General features: G+C 37.9%; 1 protein-coding gene across 2 annotated transcripts in view; it reads left to right on the forward strand.

Annotated features, from left to right (window-relative positions):
* Positions 1-15,116, forward strand: part of Atp9b (ATPase phospholipid transporting 9B (putative)) — a 194,445-nt gene that overhangs the window by 113,127 nt on the left and 66,202 nt on the right. For both annotated transcript variants that reach the window (XM_042668321.1, XM_042668322.1), the window contains exon 13: positions 8,026-8,168. In XM_042668321.1, coding sequence (XP_042524255.1) covers positions 8,026-8,168 — 143 coding nt within the window. The remainder of the gene's footprint in view (positions 1-8,025; positions 8,169-15,116) is intronic.

The following is a 15,116-nucleotide window of genomic DNA, read 5'->3' on the forward strand; positions in this document are numbered from 1 at the left end:
CCTGAAGGCTTCTGAACCTTACTCTTTCTGATTTCTGCACTGCTTCCATTAGGGTTTTTACCATAGTTTATTGACTTTCTCCAGTCATCTCTTCTGTAGTAAAATAATAATATGAAGAGACCCTTTTTCCATTATCCATTTAGTAGGGAAACTTAATTAGTTATAAAAGTAAATCCATGATACCAATTTTGCTAAATCTGATTTCCATTGTTTTCATAGATATGTTTGTAATAAATATGGAAAATACCTGATACAAGAAAATAAGTCATAATCTAGGTAAATTATATAGGATCTTTTAGATGTTTATAGGCTTATCGGTACAAACACATACATATATATACACATAATAACACATTCCCCCTTTTCAGTCTTTGTATCCTTTTTAAATATGTCCTTACAAAAATGGGGACGATAAGGGGCTATGTACAAGTCTGGGTTACTCAGGTTTTTCAGTGAGAATTGTATATTTAGCACACTTAGTCAAGTGCAGAGTTACTAGACAGAATTATGTAACTCTTGTACTTAGCTCCCACATATCTCTTGTTGTTTCAGTGTAACTTTACCTTGTTTTTTCACTGAGAATGCAATTATACAGATGTAGCAGAAGGAATGAGAACTGGAAATGTGAAAAGTATAGGATACTGATTTAGTGAATTGAGGTTTACATTGCATTGTTTTCCTTCTTGCAAGTCAACATAAAATAAGGAGAACCATACATCTCAGCATTTCCTAAAAACACTTTTGAACTTTTGAAAGTATGCAATCTAGAAAGTAAAATATTTTCCCCTGTTGTTCTAACACTGTTAAAAACTTCAAGTTTACGAAAATTAAGCTATTTAATAAAAATTTCTGTATATTAATATTATTTTGAGTTTTATATAATTTTGTTAAACTACTTTATTATTATATTTTCCTTGAGGTTAAATCACTTTTGTTGTTCTAAAATGACCATATATTCCCTAAATTCTGTGCGTGGTTTTTTAACAAAAACCACCAAGAGAATTAATTCTTCAGAGCGTACCTGAAGTTCAGTCACGTGGGGCCTGTGTAGCATCACCTCTTTTGTGCACATTCCGTATTTTAGTCGATAATCTGAAAATGGTCTTATCAAATAGATTTTTCACTTCAAAGGAGGCATATACAAGCAATAGTGGCAAAAATGTGTTTGACAGAGATAATGGTGCCCATTCTGAGACACATTTTTTTAGTATGTCAGGCGCTAGAGCATGCCTGTGGGAGGCTTGCCAGTGGCATGCCCAGAGCCCTGGCTTGAGAAACAGTCGGCAGGCACCCTGCTCAGAGCCTCCTCGAGGAGGCCAGGCTGTCGAGAGCGCCTGGCACTCCGCGGGACACAGAAAAAACTTCTGAAGGTTGATTGCACAACGTTCTTAGGAATTTCCTCCCGTTACTTTCACGTCCCGTGAACTTTCCAAGACCTTTTATGGGTTCTGAAGACAAGCATCTTCACTACATCATCTTCTACATAGAATGCTAAGTGAAAATAGTATTTTCAACTTTGTTACACCTAGGAGTGGTATTCAGAATTGATTATTTTGGGGAAATTTGGAAATTTTAAGAGATAGTAAAGGGATACTCACTATTTGGAAAGTATGGACATATATTAGAGAGAAGGCGTGGAATATGGCTGCACAGCATTTTACTGAAGAGGAGATAGAGTAGGTCCATTAATCAAAGATCCGCTCAGCCTTCTCAGAGAACACAGCTGCCTCATGTTGACTTAACTTTGCAGCGAGAGTTAATCCTTAGACGTAGTGAACAGTTGACTGTTAGAGGAACACATTCTGTTTTATGCACTGGTACCTGATGGTATGTTCTTAGAAAGGCCTTGAGCTGTCACTGGCCAGGAGGGTATTTGATTGTCTTCCAGATGTGAGGCATGGCGTGCCATTCCGTGGACTTGGTTGCATACTGCAACATGAGCTGTCGTGGTTCCTGCAGTTTAGTCGGACAGTCTGATTTTTATCCTTCTGCTTTGGGGCAGTCTTCTCATCTCCCTTTATTCCCTTGCTCCTTCTCTCTCTTCACAGGGAGGACAAAATATCTAAAATAGTGTTATTTCTGACCTACTCAAACCCTTCCCCCAGAAGAAACATACAAAGGCAAAATCATTAAGAAGTTTATGCTGCTTTTTTTTTCCATGGATGCTAGGCCCACACTCAACCACTGAGCTATGTAACTTTTTTTTCCCTATGAGATGTGTTTGTTATTTTCAGATATGTCACTATATACGTTATAGCTATATATGTGAAGATACACATGTATAGTGTTTTCTCTGTTCGAGAGGGGAAAAAAAGGCATTCAATAGCAGATTGGCTAAGGTACTCCTTTTTCTATCCTTTTGAACCCAGAGAAATTAGAACTTTCTAAGATTATGTAGGGAACCCATATGAGAGATAAAGCATCTTTTCTAGGTTTTAAACACATTGGAAATGTTATGACAGAGAGAGAGAGGACTGAACAATCTGGTTTTATTATACCATTCTCTGTCCCTCTCTAAAGCTCCATATAACAGCCATCCAGCATGTAAGCCCGGATGTTCAACGTCAGTACGCGCTCTTATGTTGCGGAGTTAAGTTGGAACACGTGCTTTAGAGGGTTCCTTTAAACTTTTTCTGTCATTTATATTGTCTGTTTTTATATGAAGAAAATCTTTTTGTTATCCATTATCAGTTTCTTTTTTATTTAAAAAAATGAGGTTTTGTGACTACTAGAGCTTGTCTCTAGGCCACGTGAAGATTGTCTTGTTTATCTTTTACAAAATATTTTTTCCATTTTCTCTTTGTACTTTCTAATTAATCCTCAGCTCTTCATATATTAATTCTAAATAAATTTAGAATAAATCCAGATTTTAGAATAACTTAAACTTTTAGTTAGTGATGTGAAAGTTTTTTTAATGTGATATGTGGTTAGAGTTTCCAGACCCCATTTTCCCCCTATATTTATTATCTCAGCATCCTTCATAGAAAGACTCTTCCCTAGGGGATTGTTGTCACCTCTGTCACCTGAGGCCTGTCTGGAGAACTTGATTTTGTTTCTGTGGCCTGCTTGTCTATTCCTGACCAAATAGCAGCCTGTCATAAACATACCTTTGTGATAAGTCATTATTTGACACAAGGCTTTCCTTGTATTCTTCAAGAGTGCTTGGACCCTTCTTGGTCATGAATTTGGCATAGTTCTTAATTTAATTTAGGTCCTTAATTAACATTTCCCCACAGAAATGAATGACCATTCTTATTAGAGCAATTCTTAAATACTTGATATTTTAAAATACCATTGTAAGTATTTTAAAGTCCTATTTAATATCTCTTTATTGCTGGAATAAAGAAAATATATTTTTTTTAATTTTTAATTTTTTTTTTTTTTGTGCCTGTCCTTGGGCTTGAACTCAGGGCCTGGGTACTGTCCCAGAGCTTTTGTGCCCAAGGCTACCGCTCTCCTACTTGAACTACTTCCTGCTTTTTGCTGGTTAATTGGAGAGAACTCTCCCAGACTTTCCTGCCCAGGCTAGTGGCCAACTGTAGTCCTCAGCACTCAGCTTTCTGAAGTAGCTAGATTTACAGCTATGAGCCATAGTGCTTAGCAAAAAATATTTTATTAAATATATGAATTTATGGATTTGGCACTTAATCAGAGTATGTTGAATTTTCCCTGTATAATTGTGTCATAGGAAACAATGACAGCAATAGGTTTGAACTCAGAGCCAAATGCGTTGATATTCTACTACTTGAATCATACCCACAAGCCCTCAGATCTTACATTAGGGTTTTTAATTCATTTTGAATTGACTTTTGCACAGGGTGAGAGAGAGAGGACTATAGTTTCAGTCACCAGCATGTGGACATCTAGGTTTCCCAGCACCATTTATTAAGGAGACTATCTTCTCTCCATTGTATGTTTTTGACATCTTTATCAAGAATCAGATAACTATAGTAATGTGGTTTTATTTCTGGGTCTCACATTCTAATCCTTAGTCTATGTATCTTGTTTTTGTTCAGTACGAGGCTGATTTTTGTTACTATGGTCTTGTAATATAATTTGAAGTCAGGCATCAGGATACCTCCAGCATTGTTCTTTTTGTTCATGATTGTTTGGGCTATTTAGGGTTGTTTTTTTTGTGTGTGTGCTTCCATGTATATTTTAGGATTTTTTAAAATTTCTGTGAAAAATGTCATTGCAATGGTGATGGGAATTATAATGGTTCTGTAGATCACTATCAGTAATAGAGCCTTTTGACAATATTAATTCTGCCAGTCTGTAAAAAGTGGATGATCTTTCCATCTTGTAATGTCTTCTTTAATTTCTTTCTTCAGTGTTTTCTACTTTTTTTTAACCATAGAAGTCTTTCACTTCCTTAGTTTGGTTTATTCTTCGATGTTTTATTCTTTTTGAACTGTGTGAGTGGGATTATTTTCCTGATGTCTTCCTCTGCGTGTTCACTGTTGGTGTTTTTTTTAAGCTATTGATTTTTGTATATTGCACTTGTATCTGCTGAAAGTGTTTATCAAATATAAAGATTTCTGGTAGAGTCGTTAGGGTCTTTGTAAGTATGGAATCATTTCCTCTGCAAATAGGAGTAGTTTGACTTCTTCCTTTCCTATTGGTACTCCTTTTATTTCTTCCTCTTGCCTTACTGCTCGGCCTAAGAATTTAAGCACCAAACTGGATTAGACTAGAAAGGATGATGAGAAGAATAGATGTTGTTTGTTTGCCCTGTAAGGCAAGGGAGTGAGCGTGTTGTCCTCCACTGTTCTGTTTGTTAAAGGCATTTGTTCCACTGACGGTCATCTACCCAACAGGCAGCAGGACCTGTTAGTTCTGGAGATGCGGTGCCCCCTCCATGCCGTGCAGGCGTGGCTCACACAGGGAAATGACATAATGTGTGGTACCACCCAACAACACTAAGAAGACTTCTTATAAAGTAGCATATCTGTATCCATTTGGCTTTGTAATTTACAAGAAAAGGTTTTGATGACTTTTTCCGATGAAAATTACTTCTGTTTTCTTTTGCTCAGATCAGACTCTGCATGTGCATTATTTCGGTAGATTCATTCCCTGAGGAAAATTGTGTGCATATCTTATGCTGGAGCGGGGACTGGCTCACCTGGCAGTGATCAGTGGTGAGGTTTAATTGTAACAAATTAGAGCTTGAATATAGCCAGCATCCTGGGGCCTAAATGGGATCATATTGTGTATCTTAGGTAACTGCACTTCAGCTTTATTTGGCTCAAATTACTTCCTCAGTCCTTTTTGTAACTATAGGATTAAAATATTTAGACAGGAAACTACCATTAAGGCAATCATAAATCCTAAAATTTAGTTCATGTCTTCCCATAGCAAAAACTGGATTTTTAATGCTCTTATTGATAACATCCGTGAGCACACAGTTGGCCCAAGGTGATTCATTTTCCTATTTACTAGCAGCAAAGGTCATAAATGTTCATTTAATCATCAGAAATAGCCTCCATTTACCTGGAATGGGTGGGTCAACAACAGTTTCACAGTTCCTGTATAAGCAGTAGATGAACTTCAAGGGCCCTCATGTTTATTCCCCACTAACCTGTTTGCACAAACCTTTAAATGTGAGACTTGACTATATTTTGTGGAACCACAGATCGTGACTCAGTTGATATTTAACAGTTGCATAGAGGTCTAGGTTTTGAAATTCTTCAAAATTAGGGCATTGCATCTGGTGCCAGTGGCTTATGCCTGTAATTCTAGCTACTCAGGATGCTGAAATTTGAAGGTCACAGTTTGCAAGCCAACCCAGATAGGAAAGTCCATGAGACCCTTTTCTCCAATAAACTTCTCAGAAAAAGCTGGAAGTAGCACTGTGGCTCAACTGATAGAGTGCTAGACTTGAGCCCAAAGAGGTTCAGGGAGAGTGCCAAAGCCCTGAGTTCAAGCCCTAGGACAGGCCAAAAAATAAAATAAAATAAATTAGGGCATTGCTAAGAAGGAAGTTAAGCATAGTGATAAAAATTATTCTATTAGCTTAGTATTTGAAATAAGCATCTTACAGACTTTTCGCATGAAAAAGCAGATACTTCATTAATACTTGATCAAAATATACTATATGACTACCAGTACATGTGACACTGCCACTCTCTGTATAGGATTATTATTTTAGTTAAGGAAATACACATGTTACTGTTTTTTACCTTTCTGTGGGTGCTTGTTCTATTTATTTTTGTACCCTAATGATGCTTTCTTTAACAACAGAAATTATTTTATTAAGCAAAAAATTGCTCATGGTTGAGTATAAAGGGACCTTGAAGATGTTTCTTTAATTGCTACTAACACCCAGGGCCTCTTGCTTTCACTCTGTTTTTGAATTTGACTTTTGCACAGGGTGAGAGAGGGGCTCTACTCACCTACATGTGGACATTTAGTTTTCCCGGCACCATTTATTCAAAAGACTGTCTTTTCTCCACTGTATGTTTTTGACATCTTTGTCAAGAATCAGATAACTAGTTGTGTGGTTTTGTTTCGGGGTCTTGCATTCTACTCCATTGGTCTACCAGTCTGTTTTTGTTCAGTGCCAGGCTAGTTTGTGTTACTGTGGCCTTGTGAAATAATTTGAGGTCAGGTATTGGAATACCTCTAGCATTGTTCTTTTTGTTCATGATTGTTAGGGCTATTTAGGGGTTTTTTTGCTCCCATGTGCATTTTAGGGTTGTTGTCACTGGAATTGGGCTGGTGCTCTACCATCTGATCTGTGCTTCAACTTCCATCTTTTTGCTAGTCAGTAGGAGATAAGGGCCTCTCTCTGCCCCTGGCTGGCTTCAAACTGCAATGTTTACATCTCAGCCTCCTAAGTAGCTAGGATTACAGGTGTAAGCCACTATCTTTAATAAAGACTTTAGTTTTTATGTTTTTTTAAAGATGTAAATTCTGGACAGGTAAGGCACAAGTTATAAATATTTAATGCTCTTTAACATATATACTTCACTGATTATGATTTCTAAGGATTTTTTTACACATGTATTTATTAATAGACTAAGCCATATCAGTAGGTCCCAAAATTTGATTCTCAGCAAATCCTCTCAGTGGTATATGTATCTGCTGGTTTTTATGGCATTAAACTAGAGACAGTATTTTCCAAATGATATATAGGGAAGAATTGTACCATGCTCACTTGCAGGATGATACAATTTTGGTATGTGGTGCCATGTCGCTGCCTTTTACTAGGCCTGGAAAATTCTCCTGGAGGTCATCTATTTCATTCCATACTTTAGGTGGGATTATTTCAGAGTTGTCTCAGGTAGAATGATCCATTGTGTGTTTTAAATTACAGTCTTATCATACAGCATAAAGGATGAATATTAAAGATAACTAGAAAGCAGAGACACAGCTCTGCATTGATCCTGTCACATCCTACTTATTTCTGGGTATCGACATTCAACTCACATGAGACATTCAAAATAAATAGATAAACTTTAAGACCCATTTTTTGTATTTACTTGCCATAACCCTTACTTTATTTCCTTAAGCATGTTTATTCCACTGTCCTTTGAGCTTATAGTCCTTTGGGGCTTAAGGGGGAACTTAGAATCTTACTTCCTCTGTTTCTATAACACATGCAGGGGGAAGGAGCTCACACTTTCCTGTCACCTTAAAATATCTGGGATGTAAAACCATTTGTTAAATACCCGCAAATTTAAGTATCTTAAAAGTCTGAAATCACCAGGTGCTAGTGCTCACGCATGTAATCCTAGCTATTCAAGAGACTGGGATCTGAAGATCTCAGTTTATATCCAGCTTGGGCAGGAAAGAGAAAACTCGAAGTGGAGCTGTGGCTCAGCAAAGCTCAGGGACAGTGCGTAGGCCCTGAGTTCAGTCCCTACATCCAACAACATCAACAACAACAAAGGTCTGAAATCAAACTTCCTAATTTGCATGAAACTTAAGAATGCATATAAGATATGTTTGTTTACATGATACTATGAGTGTGCTTATATCATATGGATTAGAAGCACTAACGATAGCAATGTTCTTACTTGGCAGTCTGCGTGTGAACTTGGACATGGGCAAGGCAGCATACGGATGGATGATTATGAAAGACGAGAGTATCCCTGGCACGGTTGTTCGTACCAGCACCATACCAGAGGAGCTGGGACGTCTGGTATACTTACTGACAGACAAAACAGGTAGTGCTCTCGTTTGCTTGCCATATGACACCCAATCAAAAATACTCTAGTTGCACTTGCCCACACATGGATGTGGGTGTCATCATAAACTGTTGAGTTCACACTTACGGTTTGAAAACGAAACTGTAAAGCTGTCTTTGAAAACTGCTCACATAACTTCATCTTCTAATGTGTGTAATATCCTCAGAGTTAGCAAAATGTTATGCTCCTGGAACTTAGCTATTTACCTTTGTATTTTGAATGTTCTATAATCCAACAGGTATTTTCTAACTCTCCTGTCCAGGCTGGTTTTGAACTGCAATTCTCAGATCTCAGCCTCCTGAGTAGCTAATATTACAGGCATGAGCCAACCAGTGCCCAGCTTAAAGGATGATCCTTGTAACCATTAAAAGACATGCAGATTTAACAATCACATTCTTCTAAAGAGCTTTATTTCAACCATCCTACCCTACAGCTTTGTGCTCAAAATACTTGTCCTTATATTGTATTTTCTCTTTCAGTCAAATAATTCTTACAAGTTAGGAACATACCAAATATAGGACAAATAAAAAGAATCTACTCTAATAAAAGCCGTAGGCAAAAGTTAAAATTCCTCATTGATTTATTGATATGTGACTTAAATTCCTTTGTTAAGTAACTAGAAATGAAAAAATATGTATATAACATGATTAAGTAAATATATCTCAAAACAAGATTCAACATAATTTTTAATAATTAAATCTTGGAAAAACTCTTACTATAGAAGAAGGTAGAGTTCACAACACTGTAATTTAATATTTATCATAGAAGCTTATGACATGGCAGTAAAAGAGGAAATCGAAATAAGGTATACAACTAGAAGAAGAACAGATGTGACAATCAGACAAAGCAATCAGCTGATAAGTACTAAACCTAACAAACCAGTAGAATGGCAGGTTGCAGATTAAAATATCAAAACAGCTGCCTAAGGTCTAAGTTGAGAATAAGCCTTCCAACTCACATTAACTTACACACTTGTCAAACATGTGGACAAGATCTTGAGGACCAGAAAGGGCAGACTACTAAGAAATGAAACAGAAGACTCAGTAAATGGATATTTTTGTAAATGTCAGCTCTCATGGTGAATTTGTGACTGTAGTTCAATTTAGGAATTTTTGTTCTGATTTCCTTACAGTTTGTCTTCTTCAGCAGATAGAGAAACCTGATCAAAAAAGGAAGGTCCTCAGGAATCGACGTGTAACAGCATATCAGAAATGAATAAAAGAGCAAAAGGAAAACAACTTTACGTAGTGAACAGCATACATGGGAAATCTAATAAGTGATTTTTAATACAAATGAATATTAGGTCATTTTAACAAAACCAGTAGAGTAAGCCACTTTATTCACAGATTTATTACATGTGATTTTTGACCGAGTGTGGTAAAAAAATAATCATTTTTAATTTTTTAAAAAATTTAAGAAGTTTCAATTCCCACATGTGTATTACACTAAGCAGTTGCTATGAAACTCTATCCATTCCACATTATTGGCAGATGTTTAAATCATTGTGTGATCTGCTGAGTATTTTTCTGCCCTTAATGAAAGGATGTCTCCCAAAAGTCAAATGATGTCCAAAATAAAGCAAAAGTTAATGTGAGTAATTTAAGTGATGAAGGGAAAAGCGTAGATTTATCGAAAGGCCACGTCTTTAGTGGAAGTTGGGCAGCATTGTGGGAAAAATGAATCAAGTATCTTTAGTACAATACTGAATTCTAAGCATCCAACTCAAGTTTTTCCTCAACAGTGGTCTCCTTACCAACCACATGTTTATGGTTACCAATGATCTAGTGTATAGAAAAATCTAATGCATTTCTAAATACAAACAGAGCAGAAGTACAGCAACAGCATACAGTAGCATAAATAGATAAAACTTAGGAACACTGTAATAACATTGCATCATAATTAGAGAACAGGCATTCTATCGCATCAAGGAAGTACTTGGTGTATGTGATTGCATGAATCTGTCCTAAGTATTTTTTCATGTGTACTGGATGTGGGGTTTGACAGGTGTTTTTCGTTTCAGTTCTTGGACATATATCTCCTCTGGCTTCATGGTTCAGATTGGAAAGCTGTCACTCTGTCCCCTTTGAGAATGTACCACTTGTCTGGCTGCCTTCAAGAGCTTCTCTTTTTGTTAGCTTTTCAAAATTCAGTTATGATGTCTCTGAGCCTAGCTCGCTGGAGATTTTTCCAATTTTGGATTAGCTAAGTTGTTGGGCTATAAATTTGGTTATTTTGTTTTTGTTTTTTAAATCAGATTTGGAGGCTTTCAACTATCATTTCTCTGAACACATTTGTTTTCAAGCCACCATCCTTCTCCGCTTCTCAGACTCCAGTGCTAAGTGTGCTGTGTCTTTATTGCCAGGCCCTACGGTTCTACAGTTCTACTTGTTGTTGCTGACTTTTCTTCTTGTGGATCAGCCTGGGGCCTACGGTTGGTTTATTCTGAATCTACTGACCCTTAAACTACTGTCTCCCTTTTACCAGTAAGCCTGTGCATTAAGGCGTTTGTCTCAGCCTATCATTTCCATTTGGTTTCATTTCAATTTGCTGAAATTTTCTATATTTTCATTTGTTTTAAGAAAATTTGTAGGTTTTTAATTGAAATGTTCTCTGGTGGTTTCGTCAAAATCTTTGTCTGATAATTCCAACCCCAGCTCACTGTTGAACATCAGTGACCCTCTACCATCACTACCAGTGGTCTGAGACCCTCCTGATAAGTCGGAGGAGAGGCTAAGGCCTCTGTCCTGTTGTGGGCTGGAGCTCAGGAGCCCAGCCTCCAGCATTGCTCTTTCTGAAGGCACAGGCCCTGTGCTATGTGGGCCCCAAGTACAGATGTCACACCAGGGACTGGCTGACCACCATATCCTCTTATGGGATGGACACAATGCATCCAGGGTGCTTACTCAAGGCCCTGGTGAGGCAGCATCCACAGTTGCATTTCGACTATGGTACTGACGCGTTCTTTTATCTTCATTTCAAATAAGTGTGTACTAAGAGCTATAGAGAGCCCAAGTAGTTAGTTCTTTCTCTTTCTGTGTCTCTGTCTAATGTCATTTAGAAGTAAACATTTCATGACAGTATTCACCCTCAGAATGTTTAATTATTTTGCATTTAATGCAAATTATTTTGCATATAATGGGATTCTCCTTAATTACCGTTTCCTCTTGTTTGCTGTAGCATTTGAGTTCCATCAGGGTAGAGTAGGTAGTCTTTGCCTAGGATCGTGAGGCAAAATGTGCTTCTTGAACCAAGTAATTGGTAAGTGAGATTTGAGAAGAGTTATACAAAACTGTACAGTAGATACTGATAAGAACCTGATGTGCGTCATTGCTTTTCTAAAGACAGCCTGTGTGGGGTTTCTAAATTGTTTGGACTGGAATATTGTTTGGGACTTTTTTCAGTAATCACACGGTGGACCATGTGTCAACCCATGCACATTTAGACATGCTGGCTATAGCCTTTCTCTGTGGCTCTGGTATGTCTCCCAGGGAACTCTAGATTTACCACCTGGTCTCAGAACCGGACCTTCCACTACTCCTGCCAGAGAAAGGATCTGGACCGGCTCTTTAGGACCACAGAGGTGGTGCCACGGCCTCTCCTGAAGCCCACACTGACCAGCTCATAGAACCATCCTCTTACTGCAAATGGCTAAGCAACACTTTCTTATTTTGTTCTATGAAAACACAGATGTTTCACAGTGTCTGACTTTTTGACATCAGATAGACATAGAATTGAATCCTGACTGCCCCTTGAACTACTTATGATCTCGGTAAGATCCCTCAGCAGTACAAAGAGTTTCTTCCATTTGAGATCTAGATAATGGGGCATCAGACAAACATAGAAATAGAAATCTCAGAAAAATCACACAGCCTGCCTTGCCCCTTTTGTGTCCAGTTGAGACAGTACACACTTGTTATTGACGGCATGATACTACATTCCAGAACCATAAATCATTACTTCTTTCCACCTAGTATGTCATATTTTAATTGCATAGTTAAATTTGCTCTTTACATGCCTCTGAGTGTATATCTCAGAGGCCTGTCAGGTGTTAGCCATCCCCTGGCGTCCCCAGTCCAGACAGGTTCTAGTCGTGGCTGGCTGGCTGTCAGCATGAAGAATTCTGACTCTGGGGATCAGAAGGGGAACCAGGAACCTAGCAGTTTTCATGCTTCTCCTAACTGGCCTGAGTTCTCAGAGAAGTGATCCAGAATGAGCTGTTGTCTGAGGAGCCTTACATTACCAACATAATTGTAAGGTGGTCCTTCATATGATTGTAAATTGGGTTTGTGCTTCATTAATAAGCTTTTTGACATGAAGCGTCCATCACAGTGGCCCTCTCATTTGCCACAGCAGAATAGAAAATGAAATGTCCCAATAATTGCATTATGGTTTCCTTCTTGTGGACAAGAAAGCTATGTGGTATAATTAGGTTTGATTGGAGTGCACGTTTCCAGTAAGATCTGAAATTAATGATGTTGCTATAGTGACACATCTGCGGCCAGCAGTGCGTGAAACATAAAGCAATTCATTCGACAAGAGTAGACATCTGTTAGCTGCAAGGATGCAGAGCGTATTGACACTGACCAGGAATGCTAGACGTTATGTGATAAATGAACAAATGATGCTGAAACAGGAGGACAGATAATTTGTACTTAATCTGCTGGGAGAACTTTAATCTTCTCATGGTTGCATTTGACAATGCCATTGTTTAAAGAACAATGCTGCAGAGAACTCATAAATTTTAAAACTTAACTCGGGTGCAGCTTATTAAAGCAATACATTAATTCCTTTGTTAGGGAGTTTTTGTCTTCCTGTAGAACAAAGCTATTACTACAAACACCCACTAAACAACAGGTATTTTTAGGACCTACATTTTATTTATAGCATTTCCTACCCAAATGCCCTATTGTTCAGACTTGAATTATATGTGAATTTCATAGGACAGCATCATCTGAGGGAAATAATATTTTCGTAGTTGTAAGGGTAGCAGAGTAGGGTGTATGTGTTAGGTGGTGCATCCGTGGCCTGCAGATCTCACAGGTAAGATTTAGAAAGGTTCGTTAATATTTTCAACACCACAGGACCACTGTAGTTTCTCCTGCATGGTTATGATGTCTGGGGTATTTAGTTATAGCAAGGATGAGCCGTCGTTCTTTACAGTGTGTACTTAGATGTGAGTGGTATAATTAACATTTTGATGTATTTGGACTGATTGGAATACTTCACACATGTGGTAACTGAACAAATACAGTACTGAGAATTATAATCTTTCGGGCAAGCTGCTTTATAGGAAGTATAATATATGACTCCACAATAACAAATGTCCATTTTTTAAATTTTATTGTAAAGATGCTGTACAGAGGGGTTACAGTTACATGAGTAAGACAATGAGTACATTATTTGTTGATCATTGTTACTCCCACACTCCTCCCCACCGTACCCCCCACCCAAAGTTGTAAAGTTCGTTTCCTGTGGGTCTCAGTTGTAATGACCAATACTTAAAGTTTGGCAAAAACTGAAATCTTATTACTTGGATAGTTTTGTTTGCATTTGTTGTGATAAAGCCTAAGGAAGTTTGGTCTTCATGTAAGCATTGATTATGCACAGCTACTGCTCTCCTCGTAGAGTCTTCATAAGAAATGGTGCTGTTCTGAGCAAGCAGGCCGAGTTGCCTTTGTTTACGTTTTGAAATCACCTGCCTGCTCTTTTATTATGGCTGGTGGAGTTTGGGAGGAAGGCCAAACACAGCCCCGTAGCATCTGTTCAGAGGCTGTTCAGAGGCTTCCCAGTGTCCCTTCCACTCAGCCCCGGTCCACTTACAGGTTACATCGCTGCCACCTTGAGAGTGATCCCTGTAGGACTTTCCCGAACGACTTCATATCATTCTCTGATTTGATGGCTCCTTTTTAATCTAGTTCTCAAGTTCCTCTGGTTCTTACAGTTTCTCGTTGAGGTGTGTTAATTCTGTCATATTACAATGACAAAAGCTGTAGAAATCATTAACTGGTTGAACTCATGAAAAATACTGGAAAATAACTTTCTGTTATCGTTTTTTGGGCAATTCTGGGGTTTGAAGTCAAGGCCTTAGACTTACTTGCTAGGCAAGCACTCTACCACTGAGCCACCCATTAGTTACTGCTTCATAATAACTAATTCAATAATTAGGTTTGTGGTTTCTTTCATTTAATAGAATGTTTTTAAGGTAGATCCAAGTTATAACATATGTCAGTGCTTTATATATATATATATATTTTTTTTTTTTTTTTAAACTGTCAAATACCATTCCATCCAAGCACCAGAGTCTTCCACCCACCTGTAATCCTAGCTACTCAGGAGGCTGTGATCTGAGGCTGTGATCTGAGGACCGTGGTTTGAAGCCAGGCCAGGCAAGAAATTCCATGAGATTCTTTATTTCTATTAAACACCAAAAAAGCTGGAAGAGGAGCTGTGGCTCAGGTGATAGACTGCTAGACTTGAACACAGAAGCTTCAGCACAACACCAGGCCCAGAGTTCAAGCTATAGGACCAACAAAAATAAATAAATAAATACATGCATACACACACATATTCCTTACAGACACACAAACAGACACCAAACTTTATCCATTTGTGATTCGATGGACATTTGGATTGTCTGCTTTTGCACATAATGCTGAGTTCTAGCCAGGACAGTTAGATATGACACAGGAGGTGGCATGCCTGTTTTGTAGAAAATATAGCTGTTCTATGAGGCATGGTCCTGAGATATCTCTTAAAAATGTAGTAGTAAGCAAGGTTACTAAGAAAGCAAGATCCACATACAAAAATAACACAGTTCTGTGTATAACAAGGAACTAAAAGAAGACAACAATTCCATTTATAATACTGTCATAAAATATTTTTTATTGTTAAGACAGCAAGAAAGCTCCCCAAATGTATCTACAGGTT

Source organism: Dipodomys spectabilis, unplaced genomic scaffold (genome assembly GCF_019054845.1).
Source record: "Dipodomys spectabilis isolate Male_0828 unplaced genomic scaffold, ASM1905484v1 ptg000432l, whole genome shotgun sequence".
In the NCBI taxonomy this organism is placed as follows: Eukaryota; Metazoa; Chordata; class Mammalia; order Rodentia; family Heteromyidae; genus Dipodomys; species Dipodomys spectabilis.